The sequence below is a fragment of the Balaenoptera borealis genome, assembly GCF_965194805.1.
Source record: "Balaenoptera borealis genome assembly, chromosome: 16".
In the NCBI taxonomy this organism is placed as follows: Eukaryota; Metazoa; Chordata; class Mammalia; order Artiodactyla; family Balaenopteridae; genus Balaenoptera; species Balaenoptera borealis.
In genome coordinates this window covers 85,821,861-85,838,668 of record NC_138872.1, presented here as the reverse complement: position 1 = coordinate 85,838,668, position 16,808 = coordinate 85,821,861, and the positions used below count along the sequence as shown (strand labels likewise).

The following is a 16,808-nucleotide window of genomic DNA, read 5'->3' as shown; positions in this document are numbered from 1 at the left end:
CTGTGGCGCATCACCATACAGGCTGGTTTCCTTAGAGGGAGCTGGTGGGGGTGAGAGGAGCCAGGAGGGGGCACCAGCAGGAGGGGCGGCTCAGGCGCCCTGACCTGCCTCCAGGAGGCTGCCCACCCCACCATGTCTGCCATATCCTACGTGTCAGAAGGATCGCGTGAGGCTGTGAGCACCGAGAGTGGGGTCCCTGGAGCTGCGACCAGGATCCATGGTGACACACCTGGGCTGCTCTTGGTTCATATGGGAACCACCAGGGAGACGGACATCTAGACGTGTCAGCGCATGGTGATTCGATTACCTACCGTCTCTACAGGGACAGAGCCCACATAGGAGCAGTGTCCTATGTGCCCAGTGCCCAGATAAACCCTCGGGCGATTATCTGGACAGAGAGGTCACCTCGGGAACGAGCTTGGGGGCACCACGCGCCCCTGGCCAGGCCTTGCTCTACTCTCACACCACCCATTTCATTTCAGCTCGAAAACCCTTTACGTCTGATATTTTCTCCAATCTTACAAACAATGGAACTGTGGCTCAGAGATTGAACAGAGTCCCAAGTCCCACCAGCTGAGCCCAGACCTTAAACTCGCCAGCCAGGCCTTCTTCCACAGCCTCCCAGCTATGGTTTCTATAGCCTGGAGTACATGGCATTGATTTTTTTGAAAATAGTTTTTGTGACCAGTTTCCGGATTCTTCTTGCTAAGCTTCCTTGGAGTTGTTTTTGCTTCTGGCTCAGCAGTGAGGTGATGGAGGACAGGCTGGGGATCAGAGCTCGGAGGGGAGGACGGCAGCTGGGGTGAGATGTGCTGGTCCGAGGGGGCTGCTCCAGTAACCCAGGCACGTGGGGCTGAATTCCCTGCCCCCCTACCCACCCACCCCACCCACTACCCCTGCCCCGGCCCCAGGAATTCCCCTGGGAGGGAGGGAGGGAGGCTCAGAGCCAGCCTGTCTGGGTTTGTACGAGGCCAAATCCACATGCTTGCTGAGTGTGTGACCTCGGGCAGGTTACCGGATCTCTCTGGGCCTTAGTCTTCCCGTCCGTGTAATGGGCAGTGACTTGTACCCACCTCCCCAGGTTATGAGGATGAAGTGAGCCCAGATGAAGGGTTTGGAAGAGATGCCTGATCCCCTGGTATGAAGGGATCACCATCGGTATCGGCGTCAGCGCCGTTCACATCCCACTGACGGATCCCTACGTTAACCAGGAGTTACAGCAGACGTTAGCACCACTGTGTTTGTCTTCACAAGTCCTGGGGGTTCTGGAGAGATGGGGGCTGTCGGTTGAGAGAAGGGTGGTGTGTGTCCCTCATGTTCGTTACAGATTTATCAGATATGATCTCACTTTTGTCTGTTGTAAGCTCTGTTAAAAATTACTTTGTAATGTCAACGGAAATGCTCATTTTCGGACCTGAGTTCCTGCGGGCGGGGCTCACAGCTGCCTGGCGTCCTGGTGACCGGGCGTTGGACGTCCCGTTTGGTGGCAGCAGTGACTCACAGCCTTCTTCCGGAGGAGGTGGGGGCTGCACGCCTGCCCAGACGTGGCTTCTTCCTGGGTCCTTGCGATCTGCCCCCTCCTTCCTTCCTGGGCCTAGTCGCTGCTTGTGCCTCGGGGCCGAAGCCCCACCACCCACGTAAACCTCCTTTATGGACCGAGGGGGCCCAGAGGGCACACAGTTACCCAGACCTGGAGTCCCTCCCCGCCGGTTATCCCCGCTTAGGGGAACAGATGTGTTGGCAAAGTTTGCTGAGAAGGTGAATTACATTCGGGTATTCTGTTTCCTACTCACTTTGACAGGAAATCAGAAAGTGTTTGACCAGAGAAATGTTGGTGTAATTAAAGTGAACTGATGAATGTACAGTTTTTTTAAAATCACATAAAGAAGTACTTATTTCATTATATTAAAACATTAACAATGATCCTCAGATTATCAGTTAAAATCTTGCTCTACCCAAGTAATAAATCAATGGCTTACAAAGAGTGAAAGTCAAAACCGAGCACGGTCTGGCCTGGTCCCTCAACAGCAGTTCCAGCCCCCGGACGCCCGTCTGTCGAGTCGCCGGCAGACGCCCTGCCCCCCAGCTCTCCACTGCTCCTCCATCCCCGCCTCCCCGGCCCACGGTCCCGTGGTAGATCCCCCCTATTCCTGAAGAGCCAGCTGGATGTTCTGTTTCCAGGAACAACCCCACGTCCCCCAGCCAGAGGTGACCCCTCGTGGCCCTTTGACCCTGTCCTCACATTCTACCTGGTACTATGACTGCTGTGAATGATGTCTCCTGTTGAACCTGTCTTGTGCATCCTTGTGTCCACCCGCTCCTCCGAGCTAAGCCGAGGGCCTGGTTGATATTCAGGAAAACGTCAGCGAAGTTGCTGTCTGGCGACAAATCACCCCCAAGTCTCAGCGCCTGAAACACCACCCGTGTGTTTTCTCTCTTGCGTCCCTGTCCTTCACGGTCAGCTACGTCTCTCGTGCTCCCAGACACAGATGGGGATCAGCCCCTCTGGAGGCCCCGCTGGTCTGGGTGTGGGGAGAGGTCGGCGCCATGGAACGGTCTGGAAGCTCCTGCTGGGAAGGGCCGGACCTGCATGTAACTACTGCTCCCCTGTCGTTGGCCAGACCAGTGTCAGAGGGAGGCATGCAGCTCCCTCGGGGGGGGACTGTCTGCAGGGTGGGTGGGCGCCCCCCGCCGCGCCACGGGGGCAGAGTGAGCGGGCGAGCGGGGGCCGGATGGTGAACGGTCCCACCCGAGCAGCTGACAAGCCCCTGCCCTCCCAGCCTCGGCTGTTTACCGAATGCCTTTGAGGCGTCGTTTCCTCTCCTTGCCGTGGTCTGAGCGCACAGCTGCCTGCGCAGCTGCCTCCCTGGAGCAGAGGTTCTGAAAGCTTGACGTGGGCGCCCCGATGAGCCCAGGGCCGCCCAGGGTCTGCGGGACGCAGAGCCAGGAGCCCGTGAGCCAGCACCCCCCTGTCAGCAGCAAGCCTACACCGGGTCAGGGCAGCTGCCGTGTGTCCCTGACGCCTGATGGCCACGTCGGGGCCAGAGAAGCCCGCCCAGGGCCCGAGCGAACTAGACAAAGTGCTGCCCTCCCTGCTCCGTGGGACCCGCCCGCCGAGTCCAGCCCACAGCACCCAGCTTTGCAGGGCCTCTCCCAGCGCTCAGCCAGAATCCCAGAAGATTCCAGAAATCGCTGGGATTCCACTACTGTGTCAGGTGCATGGAGCCCCCAGAAGTCCAGGAAGCTTCTCTATCACCGCCCTGCCCGGCCCTCTCTCCGGGGCCGCGGTGGCAGGAGCGATCGCTCAAGGCCGGTGGGTGACAGCTGTGGGACAGCGTCGTCTGCCTGGGCCGAGACGCCGGATGGAGAGAATCTCCGCTCTGCGCCCTAACCCTGCACCCACCTTCCAGCGCTGTCTGAGGGCAATCTGCGTATCAGCAAACGCCAGGGACTGCCAGGCCGGGCCAGCGTGCTTTTAAAAACTAATTTCATGCCTTTTAACACAGCACTCTGAGCTGATGTTCGTGGGCGCCGTACTCCACAGATGCTGAGGGTGGAGAACAACAGGATCACGACCCATCAGACACGCCATCGGTTTCCAAACTGAGCACCTTCATGACAGAAGAGGGTTGCACTGGGGTGTAGACAGACGGCCTTCCTGCAAGTCAGGGTCTCCCGTCAGGGTAGAGACCCCGAGGATCTCAGGAGCCAAAAAATTAAGTCTTGAAACCGGCGTGCTTTGCTCTGTGTTCACGTGGGTTTCTCCCTCCCCTGCTGTGTTAGCATCACAAAAGTCCTTGTCACCTGCAGCATTTTTGTTACCGGAAGGGGCTGTGCTGTAGGACAGCTGGGGGGCATGGAGACAGCGCGTGGGGCTCAGCCGCCCAGGACGGGACCAGGGGTGGCGGTGGAGGGAGGCTTTGTCCAGCCCGTGTCGACCCCAGAGCCGTCGTGCGCCCTGGGTTTGGCTGTGCTTCGAGAGGGAAACTTGGGGCACTGGGGCGACCACACACAGATGGTCCTAACCCACCACCAGGGTAATGGCTGTGCTCAATTTTGCCTTTCACATTTTAATCGTACAACAGTAATTTTGTGATCGAGTCGCCCATGGCAAACAGGCAGAAGACATTAACTTTATTTATGTTGTGGATTATTAATGTGGCTGTTAAAATTCCTCCAGTTAGTTTTGATTGAATTGTTTTTTTGTGTGATTCTGTTGTTTAATGGAGCGGTAAATAAGAATTTCTGATAATGAGGCCAAGCATCTGTCACAACAACCTGGTGTGGGTTATTAACATTTCCATTAACGGCAGGGTGGGTAGCGATAATACAGGAGCCACACAGTTAGAACAAAATAAATAGTTGGTGTCAGGCTGAGTGGGTGTTAATTACTATTTTATTCTACACTGGTGGGGGGGGGGAAGCAGGGAGGGGAAGACGCGGAGGAGGGGTGCCTCAAGGAGGTCATCCTCTCTCCAGAGAGACTGTGAGCTGGGCTGCCTCCCTCCGACGCTGACGTGTGGTCCTTTCCATTCATGGCCCTAAATAGACTTGAGGCAAGAGGCAGCGCCCGGGCCGCAGGCGGGGCCGCGGAAGGCGAGGGTGCTGGGTTGGCGCCCTGCCCCTGCAGCTATGTCCCCGACAGCTCCGTGGAGCGCCCCAGGGTCCAGCCCAGCGTGGAGTTCACCGGGGGAGGGGTGACCCAGGTGGGAGGAAGGAGTAGCTCCTGGGAGGCAGAGGACAGACCGGCCGGCGGGGAGAAATGTCCCCAAATGTACACGTGCGTCCTCTGCGTCGTTCCCAACCTACCCACGGCTGCCTGCAAGGCCACGGCCACGGCGTCCTGTCAGTCACCTTTCACCTTTGACCTGCACAGTGTGGCCCTGCTGACACCCACACAGCACCCGGGGGCCCTCGGGGTTGGGAGGGAAGGAGTGGGACCGGGTCCTCCTGCGGGGCGCGGAGCTGTGGCCTCTGCGCTCCGTCCCCGAGGAGGGGCAGCCCCGGGTCTGCAGCCGTCAGCTCCACCTGGAGCAGGGCTTCGTACCCCAGGATCCGGGACTCGTGGTGGGAACACAGATGCCTTTCTTTATTTATTTTTGGCCGCGAGGCCTGTGGGATCGTAGTTCCCTGACCGGGGATCGAGCCCAGGCCCTCGGCAGTGAAAGCGCAGAATCCTAACCACTGGGCCGCCAGGGGACTCCCACAAATGCCTTTATTTTCTCCGAGTTCCACCTGAAACTTAGCATCTCCCTCGGTTATGAATGTGGCGACGCACCAGTGCCGCATCAGTGGGGCCTGGGACTCTCTCAGCGGCAGGGCCCCGGGTGTGCCCCCGTCGCGGCGAGGTTGGCTGTTACTGCGCCGTCTCCGCTCATCCCGCTTGACCTCAGAGCCGTCGCTAGAGCAGCTCTAAGCCCGACTTCAGGGCTCAGTCACAAGCACGTGGGTTACTGTATCACACCTTTGTTTTCCAAAGCTCTGCCGTGTCTCGATATAATCGGTTTTCTTTGGGATTCTCCAGATTTCATTTCCTGCATTTAAAAGCGTGGTTCTGAGAAGGGTTTGCGGTCATGCTGGCATACAAGCTGGGTGGTCCAGGGCAGGGTCTCGGGACTTCTCAGCGGACCCCGCTGCTCTCTCCGCAGCCCCGGCCACAGCTCCGCAGCACGTGCAGGTGAACCCACTCACGGCCAGCCAGCTGGAGGTCACGTGGGACCCGCCGCCGCCCGAGAGCCAGAACGGGAACATCCAGGGCTACAAGGCAAGGCGCGCTCTCGCTTGGTTTGGCTCTTCTTTCCAGGTCACTTGTGGGCCAGGGTCAGCGGCCTGAATCCCCAGATCTCCCGAGGGCTCCGCTGGGACCCTGGCCGCCCTCAGCTCACCCTGCCCTTCTGCTTCCCGTCCTGACTCGCGCCGACGGACCCTCGGCCCCCAGAGCCCCGGGCATCGCCGAGCGGCTGGAATGGGCTCAGCCTGACCTTGCCTCTGGCCTGGGAGAGCGGAGCCCAGTTCCCCGCGCAGACCTCCCCCTGCACCCCCTCTGGGAGTCTCCACTGCCTTTGCTGACAGTAAAAGGGAAGCACTCAAGAGAGTTCCCCCCACCCCAGCCCTGCCCTGGGTCTGAGTCTCTTGTTCGGTAGGTCCAGGATGGGGCCCAAGGATTTGCGTGCTCCTGGGAACCTCACTTTGAGAACCCTTACACTGACCTGTCATGATTCCCCATTAAATATCCCAGAGGTGGGATCCAAGAAAGGCAGCAGCCCGTTGCAGTCCGAGCATCCGGTGATGAACAGTGACACAGAGTTGGTGGGGCAGGAAGCCCCCCGCAGTGTTCTACCTCCAGCATCACCCCTGCATAGGGGGCTCGGACCCCGTGAGACCAGCTAAAACCGTCCTGAAGTGCCATCCCTTGAAAATTCCCCACCTTCCTCCAGAGTGAATTTCCTTGTCTGGTCTGTTGAGCCCAAGTTGATCATTCATCAGACTCCATGGGCTAGCCTAGCCTGAAGACTATTGGACCAATTAAATGTCCCTTTAAAAATGACATTTGCAGGTGTTTTGTGAAAATAAATACCATCCTCCACGGCAGGGCACCTGCAGTGATTAATGAGGTAACGGAAAGTCCCCTGAGTCCGGAGACAAGGTGCTATTTATGTATGTCCAAAACATGTTTCCTAATTTCCTAATGATAGAGACATTGAACTTGGATATTGATCTCAGGTTAGTAAGGCCTGTTCAAGCAGAGCGTCTCATCTGGTCAGTTCAGAGAGCAGAAGCCGAACTGCGTCTTGCAGGTGGATATAGCGAGGCTCACCCGCCAGCTCCGCTCCGGCCTGGCCAGGCGTGCGGGCGCGGGAAAGCAGGCCCCGGGCCCCGCGCAGCCTGGCAGCCTCGGCTGCTCTGTGCGTGGGCCAGCGGCTCTCACGGCCTGGCCTCTTGTAGGCCCACAGAGCCGAGGTGGATCCGTGGATTGGGGTTGTCTTTGGGTGGCCTGGCTGGCACTGGCTTGGGCAGTGGTCCTCGGCCAGCTGTCTAGGGGAGCAGTTCTGATGACCTGGCCAGCTGTCTAGGGGAGCAGTTCTGATGACCTGGCCAGCTGTCTAGGGGAGCAGTTCTGATGACCTGGCCAGCTGTCTAGGGGAGCAGTTCTGATGACCCGGCCAGCTGTCTAGGGGAGCAGTTCTGATGACCCGAGCAAACCTTTGTGCGCGGCATCATGTTCGCCCACGAGTGCATTAAAAACTAGACGAGGAGAAACGGAACCCAGGAGAAACAAGGGCTGCTCCAACAGGGCTGAGCCCTACGTGGTTCTTCTCCACGTTATTTTTGGCTGTTTTAACATCCAGAGTATTGGGTCACATTGATCCAAGCCTTCGATCTCAGCCTTAAAAGAAAATGTGGGAGCATAGGGTAGAAGCTGGGGGCTTGTTCTACCCACAGGCTGGAGCAGTGGGTAGATGGGTCTCCCTGCTGTCCAGAAGCTTGGGGGGAGGGGGCAGGGCCCCCACAGCCAGCCCTGTGAGAGAAAAGGCACTTTCCTGGCAGCCGAAGGAGATGCCACCGAAATGCCACCTCCATCCTCAGGCCCCGTCCACCCTGGCCTGGCCTCAGCCACCCCCGACTCTGCAGAGCACAGCTCGGCCCCCGGGAGCACTCAGGTCCCCTCTGGCATAGTGGCCACCTGTCCCCAGGCTGAGAAACAGAGGGGGCGCCACCCCTCCCCCCCCACGCTGGCCTCCAGCCTCTGGCTCTTTCTGGCAGATCTACTACTGGGAGGCGGACAGCCAGAACGGGACGGAGAAGATGCGGGTGCTGTTCCGGCCCGAGACCACGGCGAAGCTGAAGAACCTCACCAGCCATACCCAGTACCTGGTCAGCATCTCGGCCTTCAACGCCGCTGGAGACGGGCCCAGGAGTGACCCCCGGCAGGGCCGTACCCACCAGGCCGGTAGGAGGACAGTGTGTTTCCTTTCAGCAGCCTGGGTCACCCCCCTGCCCTGCAGCTGTTCCCCGACCCGCCCTCTCCATTCCCTCGGCGCTCCGCTCTGCCTGTCCTGTGAGCCAGATCCCGCGTAGCTGGGAATTTCTGGGTCCGATTCACGTGGTGTCCCCAGCGCCCAGCCCAGGCCTGCTGCGTGGAGCTGCCCCGTAAACGTTCACCAGTGTGAGCAGCGCGGGGCGGTGGGGGGCCGGCCTTCCATCTGCACAGGGCCTCGTCTGTCACCGGCAGGACTTACTCCAGGCCCCCGGGGGGTTCTCTCAGGATCCAGAGCCTGGGGCAGGGGGAGCTCCTTGTGTGCTGACGTGCTGAGCCCAGGCCGCAGTGTCGGCCCCCCGGGCCTCTGGGCCACAGAGACCCCTGGAAGCAGCTGGCAGGCTGTCTCTCAGACACACGCCCCGCGCGGGTCCTAGGGCGGGTCCGGGCTGCCCTGCCGGGGGTCACACTGCCTGTGGCCCCCTCTCCCCATCTGGGGTGCGTTCTGAGCCGCTCACTCACTCTCCTGGTGACTCTCAGAGTCCCTGGCGGTTTGGGGCGCTTCCTGAGGCTGACCAGGCTTCCCGAGGGAACGGCGGCTGGGTCCTGGGTCCCGGGAGCTCTGGGGCCTTCTTGAGATGCAGGGAGTGGAAGGCTGGCAATGTAAGTTAGGGAGCCCTTGGGACACAGACCCACCGGCTCAGGGCTCCCCAGACTTCTGTGGGTTCAGCCTTCCCGGGAACAGGGCCTGCTGAGCGTCAGGCCCCCTGTGAGATGCCCATGACCGGATTGCAGGGGCTGCGTCCTCGGGGCCCGTCCAGCAGCCCGGGAGGGGCTGTCTGTGGCCTCTGAGCGGGAAGGGTCTGGGCGGACCTGTGAGGCTGAGGGTAGGAGGTGGAGGCCCTCGGACGCTGTGGGCCTGGCAGGTCACAGGGCCAAAGGGCCCCCAAGGACGGGGGAGGACGGAAGGGGGCAAGTGGGGGCCGATTCAGTGGGCATTTCTGAGCACGGAGGGGAACCCAGCTAGGGGGGCGTCAGTGCCCACCGGGGTAGGGGCAGCTCTGGGTGCCAGCACCCACCCGGCCCTCCCACGGGGCCCAGGCAGACGGGAGCCGCGGGCGGGGTCGGCGTCCTCCCTGGCCCCACAGCCTGCCTCTGCATCTGCCAGGAGCTTCTTCCAGCTCAGGGTGGCGTGTGAGCTCCCCCACCTCCAGACCAAGGGGGACAGTGAGGTGGCCGGGCGCCTGTGGGCTGTCAGATGAGGACCAGTGTGCGGGGGTGTCCTCGGAGGCCCCCCAGGAGGGGAGGGTAGAGCCCACCCCTCCCCAGAGGAGCAGGACTGGAGCCCGTGGAAGCCTCCAGCAGGTGCTAGAAGATGGCGCTGTCTGCACTTCATTTTCTGTTTCCATCCATTATTCGTTTTTATGCCTTTGCCATTGCATCTCTCAGGCTCCTTTGTGTTTAAACACTGCCGTTTTCTCTCCTCTTCTTGGGAGGGTGTGAGTTTCTGGTTGACCCTGGGAAGTTCGGAGATGATCAATAAATCTCCTCTTCATCCACGGCATTGAGACTGCACTAAGTTGAAGACACCGTCTAATAAGATCTGTATTCCGCGCGGAGGCGCAGACACGTACGTAGGTGACGTAAAGGGGCTTCGGCGAGCGTCCTCTCTGTCCTGTCCTCCAGCTCCCGGGACCCCCAGCTTTCTGGCATTCTCGGAAGTAACCTCCACCACGCTGAACGTTTCGTGGGGGGAGCCCACGGCAGCCAATGGCGTCCTGCAGGGCTACCGAGTGGTGTACGAGCCCTTAGCGCCTGTCCAAGGTAAGCCTCCCGGCTGCGTGACACCCACTGTCTACCCGGCGCGGCGCCGGGAGGGGCGGGTGAACCGGCTGAGCGCGTCCGGGGTTCCACACGGCCCTCTCCGCCGGGCCCCTGACCCGGCCTCTTTATCACCCAAGACCCGCCTCTCCTGCTGCGCCTGGGATCTCAGTGCTCGTCCCACCCTGGGTGCCACGAGCTGGAGCCACGTGGGCAACGGGGCCCGGACGCTTCCCTCGGGTGCTCCCCTGGGGCCGCCTTCATTCTTCCGTTTACTCAGTGAGGTTTTTGTTTGTTTATCGTGTCGGGGCGGGGCAGGGATTGGCCCGCACCTTGCGGGATGTTTCCCCACCAGGGATTGAACCCGGGTCACCGCAGTGAAAGTGCCGCGTCCTAACCACTAGACTGCCAGGGAACTCCGCTCAGCAAGTCTGTTTTAAGCACCTGCTGTGTGCCGGGTGCCGTTCTAGATGCTGGAGTCTGTGGATCCAGGGAAGCTGGGATCTGAGCTGACCCGTTCAACGAGATCCTTGCTTTCCTGAGTGCAGTGAGCTGTGCACCAGGGAGGAGAGAGCAACACACAAACAGACACACACACACACAAAGTCTGGTAGTGATCAGCGCCATGAAAAAGAGAGCGGAGCCGCGTGAGAGCGTCGGGCGTGGAGCGGGGGCAGGCGCTGAGAGACAGGAAGGGCCCAGGCTCCCAGCGTCCGAGGCGAGACTGGCCCACAGAGGCTCGGTCACGCGGGGCCTGCAGGGATAGGGCGATGCCAGTCGTCCGGGCGGCCGCAGGGCCAGTGACATGGGACCGAGGTGGAGCCAGGGGCACCGGGTCTGAGTTACAGGAGACCGGGATCCCCGGCTGAATAAACCCCAGCGCCACCAGGGGGGCTGGCAGGGGGCTCCGGGCGGGGATGATGGACGGGAGAGGAGAGGACAGGGGCAGGGGTGGACAGGGCAGGCGGGAAGGAGCTGGGCCGTGACGGCATGGCTCTGTCCCTACGCCCCTGCTGTAGCTGGTGCCGCCAGCTCTGTGCTGATTTGATTTCTTATCCACTCGTCTCTGCCCGCTGCCCCACTCCCGGAGCACACACTGAGGGCCGAGTGGGCATTTCTTTCTGTCCCCACCGTGTGCCTGGCACTGTGGTGCAGAGGAGGGAGGTGAGGCCCTGGTCATAGACACAGACAGACTGTAGAAATTATAGATTATTTAATGTCTGGGAGGAAAAGATATCACCAACACATCAAATGATATTGGCTCTCCCTTTAAAGCCGTGATAAAAGTTTCCTTTTAAGACAAGCACATTCAAGTAAAACAGGGAGTTGATTTGAAGAAGAAAAGTTAAGCCCTAGATTTTATTTCATCAAATCTACACTGCCATGGCCTGTGAGATTCATTGTTATTTTATGAAGTGCTGAGAAAGAAAAAATGCTTCCACTAAACCACGGCCCGGTCCTCTTGAAGCATCAGTTCTGAGCTGCATCCCAAATCAGAGATGTAAAAATGCGAGGGGGAAAAATTGCGTCTCAGAAAATCGATGAACTTAAGTAAATAACAGTAGAGGTGACAGAGGGTCCTTCCTGTCTCGCAGTGAACTTAGGTAAATAACAGTAGAGGCGACGTGTGGATACGGTTTGTAAAACAGCCAAGAGGCTGGGGACCAGCACTGATTTAGCGTGCTCTGCTGTATCCTTTCAGGACCCAGCACCTGTCTGGGGACAGGCGGCCTGGGCGTGGCTTGGGTCGAGGTCCAGAAGGAGACGGGCCACGTTCTTGCTCGTTCAGTAGGGAGGGAGGGCCGAGAATTACTGGAGACTTTCATTTTGCTCACCAGCGTTCCCTGCACACGCATGCACACACACGCACGCACACAGATTCCACGAGCCCAGGTCCCAAACACCTTTTCAAGGATATTAACCCACTAGTGTCGTTCAGATGAGAAGGGGTTGCCAAGAATGGTGCCTGACAGGCCTCCGCCTCCTTCCTCACCCCAGACCGTGAGTGAGGCTTCCCACGCTTCCACAAGTAAGCAACTGACCGCTGAGCAGAGCATCTGTGTGGGTAGGTTTGCACAGTCTTTCCAGAAACCCCACGGCCCACACCTGTCTCCTTGGCCTCCAGGCAAGGCCATCGCCCGGCCGGATTCCGCCGCGGGGCCTGGCTGTGCCCCCCGTTACCCTCCTCCGCACGGTCAGGCGTTCGAATCGCTGCCGGGTTGCCGCAAGGCTTCCCCACGCCTGCTCCCCGCCCCCCCCACCCCGCCTCATCGCCGGGGGGCGCAGCAGCTCCGGTTTCCCCGTGTCCTCGGGCTTGAGCTTGCTTGTTTGTTCCACGTTGTTTGGACACTCAGGGTCACCACGAGCAGCTCACAGGGTTCTCCCTGTGCGCCCGTCAACGCGACCCCACCGAGCACACCGACCAGCAGGGGCTGTCCCTCCGGCACTGACTACGCACCAGGCCGCACCCACCGCTCTCGTGTGTTCTCCCCTCGGCCTCACCACAGCCCTGTGGGGCGGGCCGCATCTATCCTCAGGCTACAGACAAAGCAGTCGGGCTTCGGGCCCTTAAGACGTTGTCCGCGGCCTACGGTGGGGGGCTGGGGGGAGAGGAGGGATTCGAACCCAGGTGGGCGGGTTCAAGAGCCGAGGTCTTATCTGTCACATGACGGGGAACGTCTGGAGCACTTGTGTCTCCGAACGTGGACATGATGGTGAGCGGAGCCCGAGGGGCAGTCAGGAAAGCATTTTGCTTCGCGGCCACGGGTGGGGCTTGCCGTTCCCTGGGGTGACAGCAGGTGGAGTCACTTCGGTCACCGCCGTCTTCGCCTCGTTTCACAAGCACTGAGACGCCCGCCGTCCGCAGCAGCGCCCCTTGTCTGTGGGGAGGGCCGCTGCTCTCAGCCTGGGTCTCCGGCCATCGTGCCAGCCGTGCCGTCGGAGCAGGGACGGGGGCTCAGCCCTGCGCTCACCCAGCCGCCGCCCCGGCTCCTGCGCCCTCAGCAGCAAACTGCCCAGATGCCAGGTTCTGACCCACTGACGCCTGCTTGCCTGTCAGGTGGCCGGTCCAGGGCTGGGGCTACCCCACGTGACAGTGACGGCGACAGGAAGCGTCCAGTCCCGCCTGAGGCGTCGCAGGGCTGCCTCCAGCACCAGGCCTGCACTAAGCCGGGCTCCCAACTGCAGACCACCCCACCCCCCCGACAGCTCTGGCCCTGCTCCCGCTGGGGTGAGGCTGGCCACAGGCCTCGAGCCTCCCCCGGCCCCCCTGGCAACCAGCAAACACCCCTTCCCCAGGAGCAGAGCTCACTGACCCACTGCCCTGGTGCCGCCCTGGTGACCCTGTGACCTTCCTGAAGGGCCCCGCTCACCGCCAACCCAGCATCACGTCCCAGGATCCCACCACGAGCCCGCCCGGACCACGGCCTCTGCCAGAACCCCTGACTTAGCCAGATGTACACTAGTCCTGAGCCCTTCCGGCGGCCACGGCTGGCAGCCTCACAGGCCAGAGCGGAGCACGGCCCAGCCAAAGTGGGGCCGTAAGGAGGCCGTCACGCAGGGCATGGGCAGTGGCTGCCGGTGGCGGTGCCCCTGGTGGTGGGTGTCACGGGTCGAGCACAGGAAGGCCCCAGATCGAGCCCCATTGTGCTCCTCCGGACTTGGCCGCGTGACTCACAGTGGCCACGGGAGCAGCAACCGCCGTGGGGCGGGCAGAGGCGTGGAAAGCATTTGCACGCGGGAGGCACCCTGTCCTCTCGCTGCTCCGGCAGCTCTGCCGCCTCGTGGACACGCCTGAGCCAGCCCTCGGGGCGATGACAGGGACGTGACCCCTCCGTCCTCTTGCCTTGGTGGACATCCGGCCACCTGCCGGGCACGTGAGGACCAGCCACAGCTGCACGCAGGAGCCCGGCCACGATCGGCCACGCCAGCCGCCTCCCAAGGCCTGCCCAGCAGGATCGCGGGCTGAGCTCCACGGTGGCCGCCACGAGCCCCTGGGTGCTGGGGCAGCGTGGCCACCCGGAGTGGGAGACGTGCAGCCGCGGACCCAGGTGGATTGCAGCGCCCGGAGTTTAATGTGCTTTCCAACAGTCACTGCAGGGTCTGGGATCCGGGCCTCCTGACACTGCTGTGAGGTGGGCACTGCCCACTCAGGACCGACGGGAAACGGAGGCCTGCAGAGGTCAAGTGCGTCTCCCGGCATCACACAGGGAAGAAGTAACAGGCCTGGGACAGGCTCCACATCCCGGGGCGTCCGCACTCCCCGTCCCGCTGGCCGGCCCCGCCAGTTTCAGAGGGAACCCGCCCTCGGCCGATCCTGGAGCAGCGGCTCTCGCCCTGGGCGCCTCTCTGCCAGGGCTGTTTGGGGCATTCTACCTAAGACCGCGCCGTGGCCTAGCGGAGCAGGCCCGACACCGTGGACAGAGTTGTGGGTGAGAACAGGGAGGCTGAACACCAGGCCGCGGCTGTGAAAGCACCACCCAGCTTCCCGGACCCGCTGAGGGCAGGCAGACCGGCACCTCGGGCCCTGGTCCAGCCCTGGCTGCCCTACGTCCCCACAGCTGGGCCCGTCCTCCCCAGCGGCCCCCAGGTCCCCGATCCTGTGTCTCCTCCCCTTAGGGCGGCTGGCTGATGTGATGCGTGTGCAGGCCTCCTGGAGGGCGTCTCCTGGAGAAGCCTGGCCCTCACCCCCTTCGCTGTTGGATCTGGGAGTTACGCAGGGAACCATGAAAGTAGTAAGCGGGACTCCGAACCATTTCAGTACTCTCGTATGCCTCTGAGGACCCGTGCATCTCCCAGAGATATGGCTGCAAACGTACGGAGAACCTCAAGCATCTTTATTTTATATGAATTCTCTGTGGTAACGCCGGTTCCCTTGTGAAGATCACCGAAGATATGATATTTTTGTTGATGTACACATACACAAGTTTGTGGTAAAGACAGTAAAAAAGCAGTTGTAAGGCAGTGACCTCACCCTGCGGTGACCCTTCTTCGTGCCCCCTCCCCCAGGCCCGGGCAGCGTCTGGAGGGACACCTGCAGACCCCGGTCAGGCAGCCTGCAGCCCAGGCCCCGGGAACAGGGGCGTCGATGTGGTACTGCAGTGCTCTGGACGCCGGGTCCCCCAACCAGGAAAGTAGGCCTGGCTGCGTGGGGAGCCCCCAGACCCTCGGAACACTGATTCGTGTTCTTGGGAATCTGATTCCGTAGAAGAGCTATTTTTATGTTTTCTTACATGTTTGAAATGGAAGTATTTCAGGCGATTGCACCCCGAGGTTTGGAGTGCAGGGCATGGTTTTAAAATTGACTAAATAAATAAGATGCTGACGTGCTTGGGATGGGGTGGAGGGAGGGGAGCAGACTAGCTCTTCCTCCTGGTGGGACAGAATTCACAAAATCTGTGCACGGGGTTGGTTTTGCTCCGAGGAGAAGGAGGGCATTTTTTTAACAAAAAAAGGGGCTGCTCTCCAGAAAAACTTTATATCTGGCAGGATCCCGTGTGTTCACTGCTGACAGTCAACCACGTGTGCAGATTGTCATCCCTGAAACCCCGTTCTGGAGCGAAGCAGCTGAGGGGCGTCCTCTCTGTGCAGAAATGGCCCTGCTTCTCTACCGAAAAGCTCCAATCACGCAAGAGCAGCCCAAGTTGCTCCGAAATAACTTGGAAGAGACTCATTTAGCTGACCAAATGTTTTATAAAAGGCACAATATGAAGACAGTAAACCAACTAGAAGGGGTTCTGGAGACCTGTAGGATCTGAGGAATTTGCTTTGATGACTTTGAAAGCTGGACCCACTTTGTAGCGAGGACGCACGTTGTTGGGCTCTTCTGAGGTCAAGGCCACCCTAGGGTTCAAGGTGCCGATAACACCGGCCGGTCGCAGCGAGGGCAGGTGGCCCCTTGGTCTTAGGAAGGACGGCCGTTCTCTGTGTGTGGGACACGGTGGCGCGGACGCTGGACCCAGGACAGCAGGCACCCGGCGTGGCTCTTCCACACGACCTCTGCTGACTAACAAGTCCTGGAATTGCCCCAGCCTGACATCCTCCTCCAAGAGGTGCCCGACAGACACCGGTGTGTTGAAGGCTCTGAGAAGTCCCGCAGTCTAGAGCTTATGTAGCTTTTTTTGTTTGAATGCTTCATTTTCAGACTTGTTTTACCAGAAAACCCTATTTTCCCTTCTGGAAAATGCTGCGTTTGTGTAATTTTCAGTCTGTATCCCCCTGCCAAAGTGTCCCACCTCTATTTTCTAATTAAACCTAGTACACCCAGCATCACATGTGCTCGGTGTCTGTGTTTGTGCGGGAAGCGTCTCTGTGCTGGCACAGGTCTGTGGAGCTGTGTCACCACCGCTCTCTGTGGTGACAGGTTCGTCATGTTTCAGGGTCTGTGGATGAAGCTGTCATACATCGCCAAAGCTTTTAGGCTGCAGGGTGGTCCCCGCGGAGGGGCTGCCTTCAGCCCACGCAGAGCCTTCTCCATCTCCCTCCTCCACGTCCTCCCCCCCAACTAAGTTGGGAAGCCCGAGGTCGCCTCCGACGTGACACAGGGCTTTGTGCAGCTCCAAGCCAAGTGGGGAGGGACCCTCCAGATGTCAGGGGCCTGCCCCCCCCTTGGTGCCAGTCGCCGGGGTTCTCTCCCCCCGATGTGGCCAGTGAACCGGGACTGAGGGGGGCTCTTCCCTGTGTCGGCACCCGCTTATCAAGCTTAGACTCTAATTGCACTTATCCGTGTTGGAAACCGGCCATTACCACCACTTAACGTCCCAGTGGTGAGAAATGCTTCCTCAGCAAACCCCGCGGCCCCCTCGGTGCTCAGGGCCCCTCTCGCCCTTCCCGGCGGCTCTAGGGGTGAGCAAGGTGGTGACGGTGGACGTGAAGGGGAACTGGCAACGCTGGCTGAAGGTGCGCGACCTCACCAAGGGGGTGACCTACTTCTTCCGAGTGCAAGCGCGGACCATCGCCTACGGGCCCGAGCTGCGGGCCAGCGTCACGGCCGGGCCGGCCGAGGGTGAGT

At 60.4% G+C, this 16,808-nt stretch overlaps 1 protein-coding gene across 9 annotated transcripts in view; it reads left to right on the top strand.

Moving 5' to 3' along the window:
* SDK1 (sidekick cell adhesion molecule 1) overlaps positions 1-16,808 on the top strand; it is an 829,158-nt gene that overhangs the window by 779,870 nt on the left and 32,480 nt on the right. For 2 of the 9 annotated variants that reach the window (XM_082362848.1, XM_082362845.1), the window contains 4 exons: positions 5,649-5,764; positions 7,765-7,951; positions 9,665-9,802; positions 16,641-16,802. In XM_082362848.1, the coding sequence (XP_082218974.1) occupies positions 5,649-5,764; positions 7,765-7,951; positions 9,665-9,802; positions 16,641-16,802 (603 nt within the window). Of the gene's footprint in view, positions 1-5,648; positions 5,765-7,764; positions 7,952-9,664; positions 9,803-10,154; positions 11,764-11,797; positions 11,824-11,924; positions 12,817-12,857; positions 16,565-16,640; positions 16,803-16,808 lie in introns of those variants that run through there. The other 7 variants (XM_082362851.1, XM_082362850.1, XM_082362849.1 and 4 more) reach the window with 7 other exon arrangements.